The following is a 15,154-nucleotide window of genomic DNA, read 5'->3' on the forward strand; positions in this document are numbered from 1 at the left end:
TCTTCATCTGTGGAAAGCTAAATATAAAGACAATTATTCCTAACCATCTATAATTATCAAAAATACTGTTATTAATTCTGCCTGTTATTATAGCCCCTCTGTCAAATTTATATTCAATAAGAACTGAGACCTTACAATTAGTATAAATATTTCCTGACTGACATCAAGTGTAGATTGAATGATTTACATTCAAAGTTTCAGAATAATTGTGTGAGAATGGCATGGTGAGGCAAATTATGTTCATATATTTTTGAAGATATATACTATCAAACAAACTATTTTATAAATATACATTTAGCATAATGGCTTTGATTATTTTACTCTTGCTTTTATCTCATATGGTTTGGAAATGTGATATGAAAAATTGCGTTATTAGTGATCCTCTCCCTATTTCTCACAACTATTTTCAACCTGGTGATCTCATTATTGGTGCCATTAGTTCTCTTATATTCATGGTTACAGAACTAGAAAGCTTCTTGGAAGATCCCTATCTTTCATTTATTGGTGAACCCATGTAAGTGTCACCACTTTACACTTTATCATATCAGGTTTACATTTATATATGGTGATAATACTCTACAGACCAAAATAAGTTATAGTGATAAAAATATATTTTTGTTTAGTGCAAATTTTTCATCCCTCATTAATTTCCTTAGGGTTCTTAAAGGAATTAAAAAGAACTGCTTTAATATCCATAGCGAAGATTCAAGGATTCTGACAACATCACAGAAATCCTGATCCATGAACCAACATTATTAGCAGAATTTTTTGGTTTCTTGTTTGATTTATAAAATTTATATTATTTTCCTTAAGAATTTCAGCAAATAAATACAACTAAAATACTGTATTGTCAACTAAGTAAGACCACAAATAAAATACTGTATTGTCAACTAAGTAAGACCACAAATAAAATACTGTATTGTCATAATTTATTATTGCTGTGATTTTTCAGATTAGAAAAACTTCAAATCTTTGCTAAAATTGGGGAGGATTTAAGACACTAGATGTTTGGAGTTGTTTCTTATTCAAAACTATGCAAAGTTAAACTATATCCCATACTTAATACACAATGCTTGACACACTTATTACTTTAAAAAGCAAAATTTTTAGAAATATTTGCTGCATTGTTTTTTGTTAAATATAACATGCTCTTTTTTCACATACAATTATTGTTCCAGAGTCCAGACTAAATTTTATCAGCATATTTTGGCGTTGATATTTGCTGTGAAAGAAATCAATGAAAGCCCTCAGATTTTGCCCAATGTTACCTTGGGCATCCATATTTTTGACAGCTATGGTAGAAAATGTATTTATCATGCCACAATGGAACTTTTTTCACCTCTGAAGAGAATGATACCCAATTATAAGTGTGGCATCCAAAACAAATTAGTGTCAGTCATTGGGGCTCTTTATTCTGAAATTTCTATTGACCTGGCAGATATTTTGGGGATCTACCAACTTCCACAGGTAGGTTATGTAGTGAGTTGTGAGATGTTATGAATCAACTATATTTTTCTAGTGTTTTTACATCTATACAAATTGGAAACATGGTAGTGAGCATTTAAGTTTACATTAATTAATAAAACTTATAAAGAAACCCAATTGAATAATGCTCAGACAATGTGGAAAATATGAATTGAATCAACAAGAGAACATTATAAGTCATATTCAAATAAATATGATGTTCACTCAAGACAAGCTAGAAAGTGACCTCTCAAATCAATAAACTTTGTAATGAAAAGTTTATCACTTTGCTTTCTCCAAGTTAGGTGATTGAGTGCTGTGCCACAAGATGATTTTCAACTGAAAGCAAGTTAAATTTTAATCTACCTATCAATCATTCAATTAAGACCTCTATTGCAAGAAATTCCCGGAAAAAATATTCTGAGAAGCCAATGAATTGAATTTGACATTCAGGTTTACAACTAAAATGTGATATTATCAATAACAAGAATGAGAGTACACAAATATGTCCTCTGAACAGGTGAAGAGAAAAGAATATTTTACTCTTATAAGGCTACTAAAATAAGTTTGACACAAATTGCATTTATTAGATGCTTGAGAGAGACTCCCAAGTTAGAGCCGATTTGGTACAGTTGCTAATTTGGCAACTATTTTTTCACTTCTTTCCCTTCTATTAATTTTCTTCTCCCTGTAGCTAATATATGGATCACATCCTGACATACCAGATGAAATTAAATCCTTTTCCTATTACAACATGATCCCAGATGAAAATATTATATACCAAGGACTTCTTCAGCTGCTTGTGCATTTCAAATGGATCTGGGTTGGGATCCTCATACGGGATGATACTGAAAGATTTGTGAGGATGACCTTTTCAACTTTCCCTCTTCATGGGATTTGTATTGATTTTTTAAAAAGAATTAAACCTTTTTACATCAGTAACTTATTCAAGGAAATAGAGGAAATGATAGAAATATTTTATTTATCTATGAATAGTAAAGCCAATGTGGTAATTGTTTATGAAAAAACTCTTCTGCATCTGCGGTTATTGTTATATCTTCCAAAAATGGAAACAGTGTCTGTAGAACCAAACAGTAAAGTATGGGTCATACCATCCCAAGTGGATGTTGCATCAGTGTTTTACCAAAGGAGCTGGGATATTCAAGATATCCATGGTTGCCTTTCCTTTTCAGTTCATTCCAATGAAATTCCAGGTTTTCAGCAATTTGTTCAGGCAAGGGACCATTTCTTATCAAAAGAAGATGGATTTATCAAAGATGTGTGGGTACATGCATTTGAATGTGCCTTTCCCAGTCCCTTTATGGATGAGAAAGATAGTAACATTTGCAATCTGAAGGAGAAATTGGAAAAGCTTCCTGGAGCTTTTTTTGAAATGAGCATGACTGGCTACGGTTATAATATATACAATGCAGTTCATGCTATAGCTCATGCTTTACATAACATGCAGTTTGAACAAAAAGACAGTGGAATGCTGAATAGAAGGAAATTGAATATTCAGGAGGAACAGTCATGGCAGGTAGTGAATGTTCATGCTTTTTTCTCTTTTAGCACACAAACCATAAAACAAAATTCACTATTTTGATACAAATCATGATAAATCAAAGAAATGAAGGGATGAGTTACAATACAAATGAGGTATAGAAGTAAATTGTATTTGCACCTGCTATATAGCTTTCTATCCTTCAAACCAATATAGCTTCCACCCAGGCTCATACATTCATACATTGCTTGCTGCCCTTCAACTCTCCTTAGCTCTCTCTTTTTAAGTAACTCGTCAACTTTCTCCATGAAATTCTCAGTCTTCACCTGTCCTGTCTATTCACTCTTCCTTAATACATAAATTCTGCAACTGAACTCTCATTTATTCTCAGTCTGTCACATTATCTGTTTCCTGGTTTATTTTAGTATTTAAACCTATTCATTAAGAACCCTTGATGTTCTTCTTGACTTTTTCTCATGAGAGTTCCATTTATATGCCATATAAATGGTGAATAACAGACACAGGTAAACAAATTTAGAATTATTTCTAAATTCATTTACCTGTGCTTATTATTCACCATTTTTATGGCCTGCAATTTTTAAACTAAAGTTACCCAGTCAAACATATTTGCCATGGTTATACTAATTTTCAGATTCATATTTTTTTTCATTTTACAATCTTATCAATATTCATATTTTCTTTTCATTTTTCAAACTTATGAATATTCTCCACAAATAATTTGGGTTTTTAGCCAAAAATGCAGCAATGTATCCATCCAAAATTATCTATTTTGTTAGCACTTCATTAAACCAAAGGTTTTTTTTTTTGCTGGACTGATATGGAAGTGAAGTCTATGGAGAATCCCATAATGTTTGCCAAAGGGTGGAAACAGCAAGAATAAAGAGAAGATACAGTCTATATACCTATTGTCTATCATGCAAGAACTCCAATCTAGAGAGATGAAGTAGACATCCTGATGTCTATCCTTTGCAAGAGACCTTATGAATAACTTGGGGGTGCCATGGACTCATGGCTCCTGATCAAAGAGCAGAAGGTTGCTGTGGCAAAGTGGGCCTTTGCCCAACTCTGTCTTATGAACTAACTATGCCCTTTCCTGAGCAGGGAGGCTATGTGAACTGCCTTAGGTACTCGTTTGCTTTTGTGTCCAATTCAAGGTGTTTTGTCATCATCTATAAAATCCTACATGGCATAGGGCCAGGTTACATACCGAACTGTCTTCATCCCATCTCATAAGCCTTACTCGACCGCAGAGAAGATATGCTGCAATTTTGACTGGCAGGATCTAAGAAGAGAGTCTTGTTTGCTGCCCCTCCCCACATTAAGCAATGTCCTGTCCCTACAGGACATTGAGGAAAGCCTCCCCTATCTTTGTCTTCTGCAAAGGGATAAAAACTGGATGTGAAGCCTTGCAAAGGAAGCACATAAGTCTCCCTCCCTATCTGTAATAATCAACATCAAATGGCCATTTCAGGATGTTTACACTTTAACCATTTTAATGTCATTACTCCATATGTTTGATTTTTTTTAATTCTAACCTTATTTTAATTATTATGTTAATGTTATACATTGCTTTATTACAAATTATATATTTTACAGCCCTTTTTTCAGTTTAGAAATGTGAAATATAAATAAATAAAAGTTGTTGCAGCAATTGATTAAAATAGTGTATTAATTACTGATTCTTTCCTTACTGTTTACAAATTCATTGATATTCAGCTCCACCAATTTCTGAAAGGGGTCTCATTTAATAACAGTGCTGGAGATCGGATTCAGTTCAATCAGAGGAAGGAAATGATAGTTGGATTTGATATTATAAACTGGGTTACCTTCCCAAACCAATCATTTGATCGAGTAAAAGTAGGGAAACTATATCCGGGGATTAAAGAGGAAAAATTCACCATTCATGATGAAGCTATTACCTGGCACAGCAGTTTCAACCAAGTAAGATCTTAATTTTCTTCTTCCTGGAATGATGCCCAAAAATAATTCTAGTCAATAAAGAGAATATTGTACATACATTTTTATAAGCTTTTAGTCCTGATATAGGCTATTTGAAATATCAGGAATATTTCAGTAAAGAAAATTAAAAGGGAAGAATTGTTGTTGATTTATTTGGGAAAAATGATTTTGAAGAACCAACTATAGTAAGAATTTTAACAGGAGTTGGTAGACTGCAACATTAATTCAATATTAAGCGTGCTTAATGAAGACTTTTGCAATAGTAAATCACTGGTAGACATTTTAGTTTTCTGTTATGATAATAATCAATGAGCCAATCTGTTTTTATTAAATGTAGAGGAAATTTTAAAAATTTTAAACAGGTTTTCTAAAAGAAGGATTGCTAATTGAATGATAAAATATATAATTCTAAACATTTTGCTCTCATAATTAAAAATCAGGCAATTCCTTCCATAATTAAGAAGATAAATAACTAAGAAGGAATCATGATACCCCGGAATTGTAGGAGTTGTAGCTTAGGGACATTGCTTCCTTGGGTAATAGTTGATAGTTTCAGGTTGTGGCTTTGGAGAGGAGAAATGAATTCAATGGCTGTTTCCATAAGGCTGCCACCAGATTTAGTTCTTCTATTATTTAACTTTTATATCAATTTTGATAGATGTATCTTCATATTCTGAGGCCATAATTTCTGGCTAAGAAAGATTTTAGATTTTAGATTTAGATTTTATTTATTATTTATAGGCCGCCCTTTTCCCTGAGGGGACTCAGGGCGGCTTACAATTCATGGGAGGGGGTGTGCAAGACAAAACATAAGACAGTACGTGAATAAAAAAATAAACAATAAAACACAACTTTCATTCAACATTCGGGTGGGGCGGATTAAAATCTTTATCCCCAGGCCTGATGGGATAGCCAGATCTTAAGGGCTGTGCGGAAGGTCTGGACGGTGGTGAGGGTGCGAATCTCCACGGGGAGATCGTTCCAAAGGGTCGGAGCTACTACTGAAAAGGCTCTCCTCCGCGTAGTCGCCAGTCGGCACTGACTGGCGGATGGGACTCGGAGGAGGCCTAATCTGTGCGATCTAATAGGTCAAAGGGAGGTAATTGGCAGGAGGCGGTCTCTCAAGTACTCAGATCCACTACCATGGAGGGCTTTAAGATCCACTACCATGGAGGGTAAGTAGCACCTTGAAGCGCACCCAGAGATCAACAGGTAGCCAGCGCAGCTCGCGGAGGATAGGTGTTATGTGGGCGAACCGCGGTGCACCCACAATCACTTGCGCGGCCGCATTCTGGACTAGCTGAAGTCACCGGATGCTCTTCAAGGGCAGCCCCATGTAGAGCACATTGCAGTATTCCAGCCTAGAGGTCACAGAAAGGCAGATCTTCCAGCAATAATTTTTCCTGTACTAATAATAATGCCATGTAACAAGTCTATATTTAATCTGGCAAGGGAGGAAAGTCATGAAACGAATGGGATAGATGTTTCTTTTTTGTGTTTACATTCGATATTTGTTATGAACCAAGGGCAAGGAAGAAGAAATGGTAATGTGGAAAACTGTAATGTGGGAAACTGTTGGATACTAGAATCACTGTTCTATAAGTAATTGGTTCTGATGCTTTGTTTTTGATATTGGGTTAATGGGACAGGCTGCCATTATACTTGCTTTGACAGTTTGTGATTTCTTATATGTAAATGTAGTCCCTGATATACAACGGTTTGTTTAATGACTGTTCAAAGTTGCTGAAACAAATGACTTACAATTTGTCTTCACACTTATGACTGTTGCAGCATCCCAGGGGCACATGATTGCCATTTGTGACCTTTCCAGCCAGTTTCTGAGAAGCAAAATCAATAAGGGAAGTCAGATTTGCTTAATAACCATGCGATTCACTTAACATTGGTGGCAATCAAGTTGTAAAATTGGGCACAAGTCAATTAATGGCTATCTCTCTTACTTATAAGAGTTCTGGTTCCATTTGTGGTTTAGATTGAGGATCTGTATGACCTCTTTTAACTTGATTGTCTTCATTATACACCACTCTCTTGTAAATGCTTTCATGGTATCCCAGATCACAATAAAGCCTGACATGTATGTTAATTTCCCATTAATTTTATTTTAAATGTCTTTATTATCCACAGGAAGCAATTAAAAGACTACAGCAAATACTTCATGGTCCCACTGAAATAATGTCAACATGGTCTGAGACCAAAATATTTTCCAGTTTAGAAGAAACAAGTGTGCTTATACAATTAGTAGAACAGAAAAAAAAGAGTAATTCCTTAATAACTTTCACAATGATGATGATAAAAAAGCAAGTCCTAAAAAACAAGTTTCATAGGATTGTGATGTCCTTTCAATTAGCATTTTTGATTTGCCAAATATAAACCAATAATGATTTCTTAAACCTTTTTCCTCCAAATTTGTGATCGAATGCTAACACTTTCTTTTTTTATTTATTGGACAGGTCTTACCTGTTTCAGTGTGTACTGAGAGCTGCCTCCCTGGTTATTTCAAACAAAAGCAGGAAGGGAAGCCATTTTGCTGCTATGATTGTCTTCCTTGTCCCAAAGAGAAGATTTCAGGCCAGAAGGGTAATATATTACTGTATTTAAACATTAGTATACCTCATTATACTTTATATACTGAGTTGCCACAAAGAAGAAAGGGACAAATTGTTCTCCAAAGCACCAGGGGGCAGACAAGAAACAGTGGTTGGAAACTAATCAAAGAAAGAAGCAATTAAGGAGAAACTTCCTAATAGTAAGGACAGTGAGAAACTGCGGGCACTCCATTACTGGATGTTTTTAAGAAGAGAGTGAACATATGAAACAATATAGATTCTCCTACTTGAGCAGTGGGCTAGACTAGAAGACCTCCAAGGTCCCTTCCAGTACATTCATTCATTAGTTGTATATATTTATAAATGTATCTTGACATGGTTTTCAAATAATTCAAAAAATTGCTAGATTTTATCAAAATAAAACTCAGACTTTTACTTTATTAATACTTTCTTGAACTGTATATTAAACTATTGCCTATAAGCTCTGATATACTTATGGTTATGAACATTGATTTCATTTTATCTTATGAAGTCTTTGTTTTTGTCTTCTTTTATTTTATTTTTATTTAAAAAATTATAGGGTCACCTGTGCTCTACAAGATAATTATTGGTGGCTCAAAATAACAGCAAGAGCACTTGGACATATTCTTAGGAGCCATGGTGATGCAGTGGTTAGAATTCAGTATTACAGGCTAACTCCACTGACTGCCTACAATTTGATCTTGACAGGCTCAAGGTTGACTCAGCCTGCCATCCTTCCAAGATTGATAAAATCAGAACCCAGATTATTGGGGGCAATATGCTGACTATGTAAACTGTTTAGAGAGGGCTGCAATAGCATTATGAAGTGCTGTTGCTATTATATGCCTTTCCATAATGCTTTAAAGTACTCTCTGAATGATTTACAATTTCAGCATATTTTTCTCAACAATTTGGGTTCTCATAATATTTATAATATTTTATCTAATATTAAATAAAAAGAAAATAAATAAACAAAATGTCAAAATCACATTATTATTATATGTGGTTAATGTTTGATAAGATTCACAGCATTTGGGGTTGGTTGGTAGCTCAACAGCTCTAGTCCTAACCAAGGACCCAGGAACTGTTAAGGTAACATCGGAGGATATAAGCTGTTCCAAGAAGGATGGTTTTTTGTAGAATCAGAACATTCAAGTCTGATAAATTTAGAATTTCCAAATAGCAAGGTAGCCCTTTAGGTATTGCTCCAAGAGCTCCAATGACAATCGGGACAACAGATGGTTTCTTTTTCCACAATCGCTCAACCTCAATTTGCAGGTCCCAGTATTTTGTGATTTTTTTTCTTGCAGTTTAGCTTCAATTCGTGCATTACTAGGTATTGCAATGTCAATGAACCATACTTTTTCTTTTCAATTATTGTTATGTCAGGTGCCTGTCAGTCTGGATTCTGAAATCCCACAACATCTTGACTTTCTCATTCTCTAAAACCTTCTCAACCTGATGGTCCCAGTGGTTTTTGTTATATTCAAATCCAAACTTTTGGCACATTTTCCAGTGAATAAGCTTAGCAAACGTGGTCATGGCATTGTAGGTAGTCAGTTTGTGAAATTTTGCTACACCCACTGATCAAGTGGTTGACTGTCTCGTCTTTCTCATTACAGAGGCAACATTTGCTGTTGGTGGTAACATGTTGAATTTTTGTCTTCATGCATCTTTGTGGCCAAGGCTTGTTCTTGAGCTGCCAAAATAAAGCATTCTGTTTCTTTTTTCTGTGCTCCTGATCTTAACCAGTTCCAAGTTAGCTTTTGGTCAGTTTGCCTTCAATAGTTTTCACGTATTGGCTATGCACAGCTTTGTTTTTCCAATTTCCAGCTCACTTCTCAATTACTTCTTTCTTATATCAGCTTTTGATTTAGTTGTCTTTAAAAGGCCACCTTTATTTACTTCCTTAATCATTGGTTCTTCATTTTTCTGGATGTAATCATTCAAGCTGCGTTTTTCTTCTTCCACAGTCTGTTGTACTTGTAGGAGTCCTCGACCACCCTCTGCTCTTGGTAGATATAATCAGTCAACATCACTTTTAGGGTGCAAAGCATGATTCCTTATCATAATTATTCCTGCAGAGTATAGAATCATAGGTGTAGCCCAGGTATTTATGGCTTTTATGGTGTTTCCTCCACTCAGTTTGGACTTTAATATGTTGCACATTCATTGAATGTACTTGGCTGAAGTTGATTCCTTGACTTTATTATGCATTAAGTCAGAGGCCTCTAAAATCCCCAAGTACTTGTAACCTTCTTCTAGTATTATTGCCTTTATCATTTCTTCCATGTCAAGTTCTATTCCATCATCTTCTATGCCCTTGCCTGCTTTGATTGCTGTTGTTGCACATTTGTCAATTCCAAACTGCATGCCAATGACTTGACTAAATTCTTTTATGCTTTTGATTAATAAAGTCAGCTCAGCTTTCATTTTACCAAACATCTTCAAATCATCCATGTATAACAAGTGTGAAATTTTCAATCCTTTCTTTGCAAGTTCGTATCCACAGTTCACCTTCTTCAAAATGGTTGTCAGTGGTAGCATTGACAGTATAAAAAGTAGAGGTGAAAGGGAATCACCCTGTAAAATGTCTTGTTTAATTTCAACTTCACCCTCTTTTTCTCCATTAGCCATAAACTTTGTTTTCCAGAGATTCATTGAAGTTTCCATGAATTTTTGTATGTTGCTACTGATGGCAAAGATTTTCAGGCATTTCTTGATCCAGCTGTGGGGAACAGAATCAAATGCTTTCTTATAGTCTATCCAAGCCATGAATAGATCGGTTCGTCTTTTCTTTGAATTCTTTAGGATTAGCTTGTCAATCAGCAATTTGTTCCTCTTGAATTTTTGCAGCATCCTTTCTGTTCTGCAGGAGGCAAGTCATTTCCTTCCAAGTATCCGTAAATTTGATTTGCAATGATTCCAGTAAGGAGCTGGCAAGAAGGAGATTAGCCTATAGTTTCCAGAGTACTTTTCTCTTTCTTTGTCTTTTTGAATCAAAAATGTCCTTCCAGTTGTCATCCATTCATCCTTTTCAGGTGTTTTTAAGATCTGGTTCATTTGGGCTGCCAATCTTTCATTCACACTTGTAAGAGAGCCGAGGTGGTGCAGTGGTTAAATGCAGCACTGCAGGCTACTTCAGCTGACTGCAGTTCTGCAGTTCGGCTGTTCAAATCTCACCGGCTCAGGGTTGACTCAGCCTTCCATCCTTCCGAGGTGGGTAAAATGAGGACCCGGATTGTTGGGGGCAATATGCTCACTCTGTAAACCACTTAGAGAGGGCTGAAAGCCCTATGAAGCAGTATATAAGTCTAACTGCTAAGTGTCTTTAGCCAGAAACCATGTAGCTCATCTGGTCCAGGTGCACTCCAATTCCTCACTTTTCTTAACTCCCTTTGCACCATTTCTTTTGTTATTTTCACATCTTCCATTTTTTGCACTTCACAATACTCAACCTGTTTGATCCAGTTTGCATTTCTGTTTTGCTTCTTGCTGTTTTTCCACAAGTTCTTCCAGAATTTCAGAGCTTTCTCCCTATCAGGCTTTTCATTTGTTGTTACTCCATCTCCACTTTCTAAGCTCTTGTAAAACTGGTGCTGATTTGCTCTGAGATGTGAGTTTTCTTTAAATTGAATTACTCAATTTTTATATCGTTTAATCTTTTCAGCAATGGCAACAACCCTCTTCTTCAGCTCATCAATTACTACCGCAATCTCCTTATTCTCCAAATCATACCTTGCTTGCAGGCTGCTTTTGACTTACTTCTTCTTTGGCTAACCTTGCCTTAGGTTCTTCAAGTTGCTCAAGTCTCCACGAAATTTTTTGATCTTCAATTCCGGCCGAATTTTCCACTTAGGCTTCCCCTTCTTGCCTCTTTGGTTCCTTTGTATTTTCAAACCCAATTCTTTGGTGGTTATGAAGACTGCTGCATACATCAGCTGGCTTGTTTCAGCTAATGTAGTGGTTCGAATGGTTTGCACAGCCTCATTGACCTTTTTTAGTATATTTCTCAATTCTTTCCAGTTCACTTGGTTCAGCTTTGGCAAACGTGCTCTTTAAGCGTCTTCCATTTGATGCTTTATTTTCTCAGCTAATTGAGTACTATCTGTTGGTGTTTGTTCTTCAGTGATTTCTTGTTCTTTATCCATTGCAGTAACCTCTTCCTCTCTTTCTTCCTCAGTTTGCTTTTGATTATTCAAATCATTCTTGATGTTACTCTTTTTTGTTGGTATGCTCAGACCATTAGATGCTTTCTCTTTGATTCTTGTTAATTCTGTTGCAGTAAAAAAATCTGTGGCTCAAAATTACATGTCATTGGTCCATTAGCATTTGTTCACTGATATCACAGTCCCTGTGGTTCACATTCCAAATCTGATACATTCATTTTTGAAATATACATTTTGCTGGCTCGGATTGAAAATAGGCTTCCATGATAGAGATGTTGTCTTCCCTAGTCCAGGGAATATTATTATTACTATTATGTGGTTAATCTTTGGTGAGATTCACAGCCTTTGGGGCTGGTTGGTAGCTCAACAGCTTGAGTCTTAACCAAGGACCTAGGAACTGTTAAGGTAACGTCGAAGGATATAAGCTGTTCCAAGTGGGGTGGTTTTTGGTAGAATCAGAATGTTCAAGTCTGATAAATTTAAAATTTCCAAATAGCGAGGTAGCTCTTTGGGTATTGCTCCAAGGGCCCCAATTACAATTGGGACAACACATGATTTTTTTATTATTATACAATTGTATCACAGCGGCCAGTTGTTTTGCCAGATTTGGCATTGGTTACTAGTCAGGCCCCACCTAGGGGCCTAGGATGTCATAACGTATTTTCATAATATGCGTGCAGATCCAAGCAGTGTGGCTTTTTGCATTTGACTGATGGTGATTTTGTCAATTTTTAACTGTTTTAAATGTAATTCCAGTACTTTTGGAATAGCACCCAGTGTGCCGATCACCACTGGAATTACCACTGCTGGTTTGTGCCATAATCGTTGGATTTTGATGTTTAAATCCTGGTATTTTGCAATTTTTTCATGTTCCTTCTCAGCGACCCTGCTATCACCTGGTATTGCGATGTCTATGATTGTGACCTTATTTTTCTCAACCAGTGTGATGTGCATTATGTGCCAGTATTTTGTCTGTTTGTATACGGAAATCCCACAAGATCTTGATCATCTGATTTTCAGTGACTTTTTCAGGCTGATGTTCCCACCAGTTTGTTGCTGTTTTAATATTATAATTTTTGCAAAAATTTCAATGAATCATTTGTGCTACTGAATTGTTCCGCAATTTATAATCAGTCTGCACAATTTTTTTTACAGTAGCTGAGTATGTGATCAACAGTTTCATCAGCTTCTTTGCAAAGTCTGCATTTGGAATCATCAGAGGATTTTTCGATTTTGGCCTTAATGGCATTTGTGCGGATAGCTTGTTCTTGCGCAGCCAGGATTAGTGACTCTGTTTCTTTCTTCAATGTACCTGTTGTTAACCATAACCAAGTTTGTTCACTGTCCACTTTATTTTTTATTTTTTCCAGAAATTTGCCATGCAGTGCTTTGTTCTGCCAACTCTCCATTCTTGATTTTATCACATCTTTTTGTATTCTTGTTTCTTCGGTTGGGCCTTCAGTAGATTTTTGTTCTTTATTTCGGTTAATAGATTTTCTTGACTTTCTTTTAAATAATCAGCCAGTGCATGTTTTTCTTCTTCAACTGCTTGCTTCACTTGTAATAATCCTCTGCCACCTGATTTTCGGGGCAAGTACAATCTATCAGTATCACCACGTGGATGTAAACTGTAGTGCATTGTCATTAGTTTCCTGGTTTTTCGGTCCAAAATGTCCAAATCAGCTTGTATCCAGTTAACTATACCAGCTGTGTATCTTATAACTGGTATTGCCCAGGTATTTATAGCCTTGATTGTATTTCTACCATTCAATTTAGATTTCAAAATTTTCCTAACTCTTTTGGTGTACTCTCGCCTGACAATAGTTTTTACTTCTCCATGCTTCTTTATTATTATTATTATTATTATTATTATTATTATTATTATTATTATTATTATTATTATTATTATTCCACCAGGTAATGTATCAATATATGTCTAAGGCAGGACTAAAGTTCATAATCTCCTGGCTTCTAGCCTAGCAACACTACCACTGCACCACTATATGTCTGTATTCCAAGCCAAGGAACAACACATATACTCCATCAGCTATTATACTAGCTGGCTCACTGCTACACTGGCTCAAATCCTGGTTGAAGAAATCTTACAAAATGAACAAAATCCAAAAGAAGTTAGCTGAAACCAACAAAATCTATTATATTTAATGCAATGTTATATTCACTAACATTGTGTAGAAAATCATGCAAGGTAAAACATATACAAAACTAGAGGAAAAGAAGTAATTAATAAAGCAACTTGTAAGAACCATGAAAAAAGAGACAATTAAGAGAGAAAAAATACCATTCTAATCTCTCCTTATTATCTTTGTTATACATTTTTGTTGATGTGTGTATTTAAATCATGATTATCTTCCTGTTTTGTTCCTTTTATCTTTTTCTAGTATTATTTTAAAAACAAATAAATAAAAATAATAATACCATTACTATAGAAAAAAAATATTCTTAAATTCCAGATATGCAGGATTGTTCTAAATGCCCAGAAGAACAATATCCAAGCAAGGGAAAAGATTCATGTCTTCCCAAGAAAATATCTTTCTTATCCTATGAAGAACCAATGGGAATATGTCTAACCATTCTAGCACTTTTTCTTTCTTTCTGCACTATGGTGGTACTGGGAACTTTTCTGAAATATCACCATACTCCCATTGTCAAGGCCAATAATCGAAATCTTACCTATCTTTTACTCATCTCGCTCCTCCTCTGCTTTCTTTGCTCACTGCAGTTCCTTGCTGCACCTGGAAATATTATATGTCTTCTTCGACAAATCAGCTTTGGCATCATCTTCTCAGTGGCCGTGTCATCTGTGCTGGCAAAAACCATCACTGTGGTTCTGGCTTTCATGGCTACCAAGCCAGGATCCAGGATGAGGAAATGGGTGGGAAGAAGAGTGGCACTCTCCATTGTTCTTTCTGGTTCCCTGATTCAATCAGGAATCTGTATGGTGTGGTTGTTCACATTTCCTCCTTTCCCTGACATTGACACCCATTCAGAAATGAAAGAAATCATACTGCAATGCAATGAAGGCTCAGCTATCATGTTCTACTGTGTCTTGGGCTACATGGGCTTTCTGGCAGCTGCCAGTTTCACAGTAGCTTTTTTCTCCAGAAATCTTCCCAGCAGTTTCAATGAGGCCAAATGTCTCACATTCAGCATGCTGATCTTCTGCAGTGTGTGGCTCTCCTTTATTCCTTCCTACCTGAGCACCAAAGGCAAATACATGGTGGCTGTGAAAATTTTCTCCATTTTGGCCTCCAGTGCTGGGTTGTTGGTCTGTATATATTTTCCCAAATGTTACATCATCATTGTTAAGCCAGAGCTAAACAATAGAGAACAACTCATTAAGAGAAAAAAATAATGGTAAACACACAACACGTTTATATATTTCTCTTATTTATTATTCTTTCTTTGATATTTACATTATTTATATTTATGTCCCA

The 15,154-nt window shown here is 35.7% G+C and overlaps 2 protein-coding genes across 2 annotated transcripts; both read left to right on the forward strand.

The window, feature by feature from the left end:
• The first annotated feature begins 302 nt into the window (after positions 1-302).
• On the forward strand, positions 303-8,133 carry LOC148046249 (vomeronasal type-2 receptor 26-like). The gene is made up of 6 exons (XM_087714618.1): positions 303-514; positions 1,179-1,467; positions 2,159-3,001; positions 4,703-4,927; positions 7,088-7,220; positions 8,090-8,133. Exons 1-6 carry the CDS (start codon positions 303-305, stop codon positions 8,131-8,133), a joined length of 1,746 nt encoding a protein of 581 aa, XP_087570744.1.
• On the forward strand, positions 7,423-15,072 carry LOC148046250 (vomeronasal type-2 receptor 26-like). The gene is made up of 2 exons (XM_087711965.1): positions 7,423-7,540; positions 14,171-15,072. The coding sequence occupies exon 2, from the start codon at positions 14,173-14,175 to the stop codon at positions 15,070-15,072; it is 900 nt and encodes a 299-aa protein (XP_087568091.1). The 5' UTR covers positions 7,423-7,540; positions 14,171-14,172.
• The last annotated feature ends 82 nt before the right edge of the window (positions 15,073-15,154 follow it).

Source organism: Thamnophis sirtalis, unplaced genomic scaffold (assembly GCF_051295495.1).
Source record: "Thamnophis sirtalis isolate CommonGarterSnake01/CBP01778 unplaced genomic scaffold, rThaSir2_p1.2 scaffold_4, whole genome shotgun sequence".
NCBI lineage: Eukaryota > Metazoa > Chordata > Lepidosauria > Squamata > Natricidae > Thamnophis > Thamnophis sirtalis.

Coding starts and splice junctions, on each gene's coding strand:
- LOC148046249 (XM_087714618.1), top strand. CDS start 303: ATGGCTTTGATTATTTTACTCTTGCTTTTATCTCATATGGTTTGGAAA. Junction 515..1,178: donor TCATTTATTGGTGAACCCAT/GTAAGTGTCACC, acceptor TTATTGTTCCAG/AGTCCAGACTAAATTTTATC. Junction 7,221..8,089: donor AGTAGAACAGAAAAAAAAGA/GTAATTCCTTAA, acceptor AAAAAATTATAG/GGTCACCTGTGCTCTACAAG.
- LOC148046250 (XM_087711965.1), top strand. CDS start 14,173: ATGCAGGATTGTTCTAAATGCCCAGAAGAACAATATCCAAGCAAGGGA.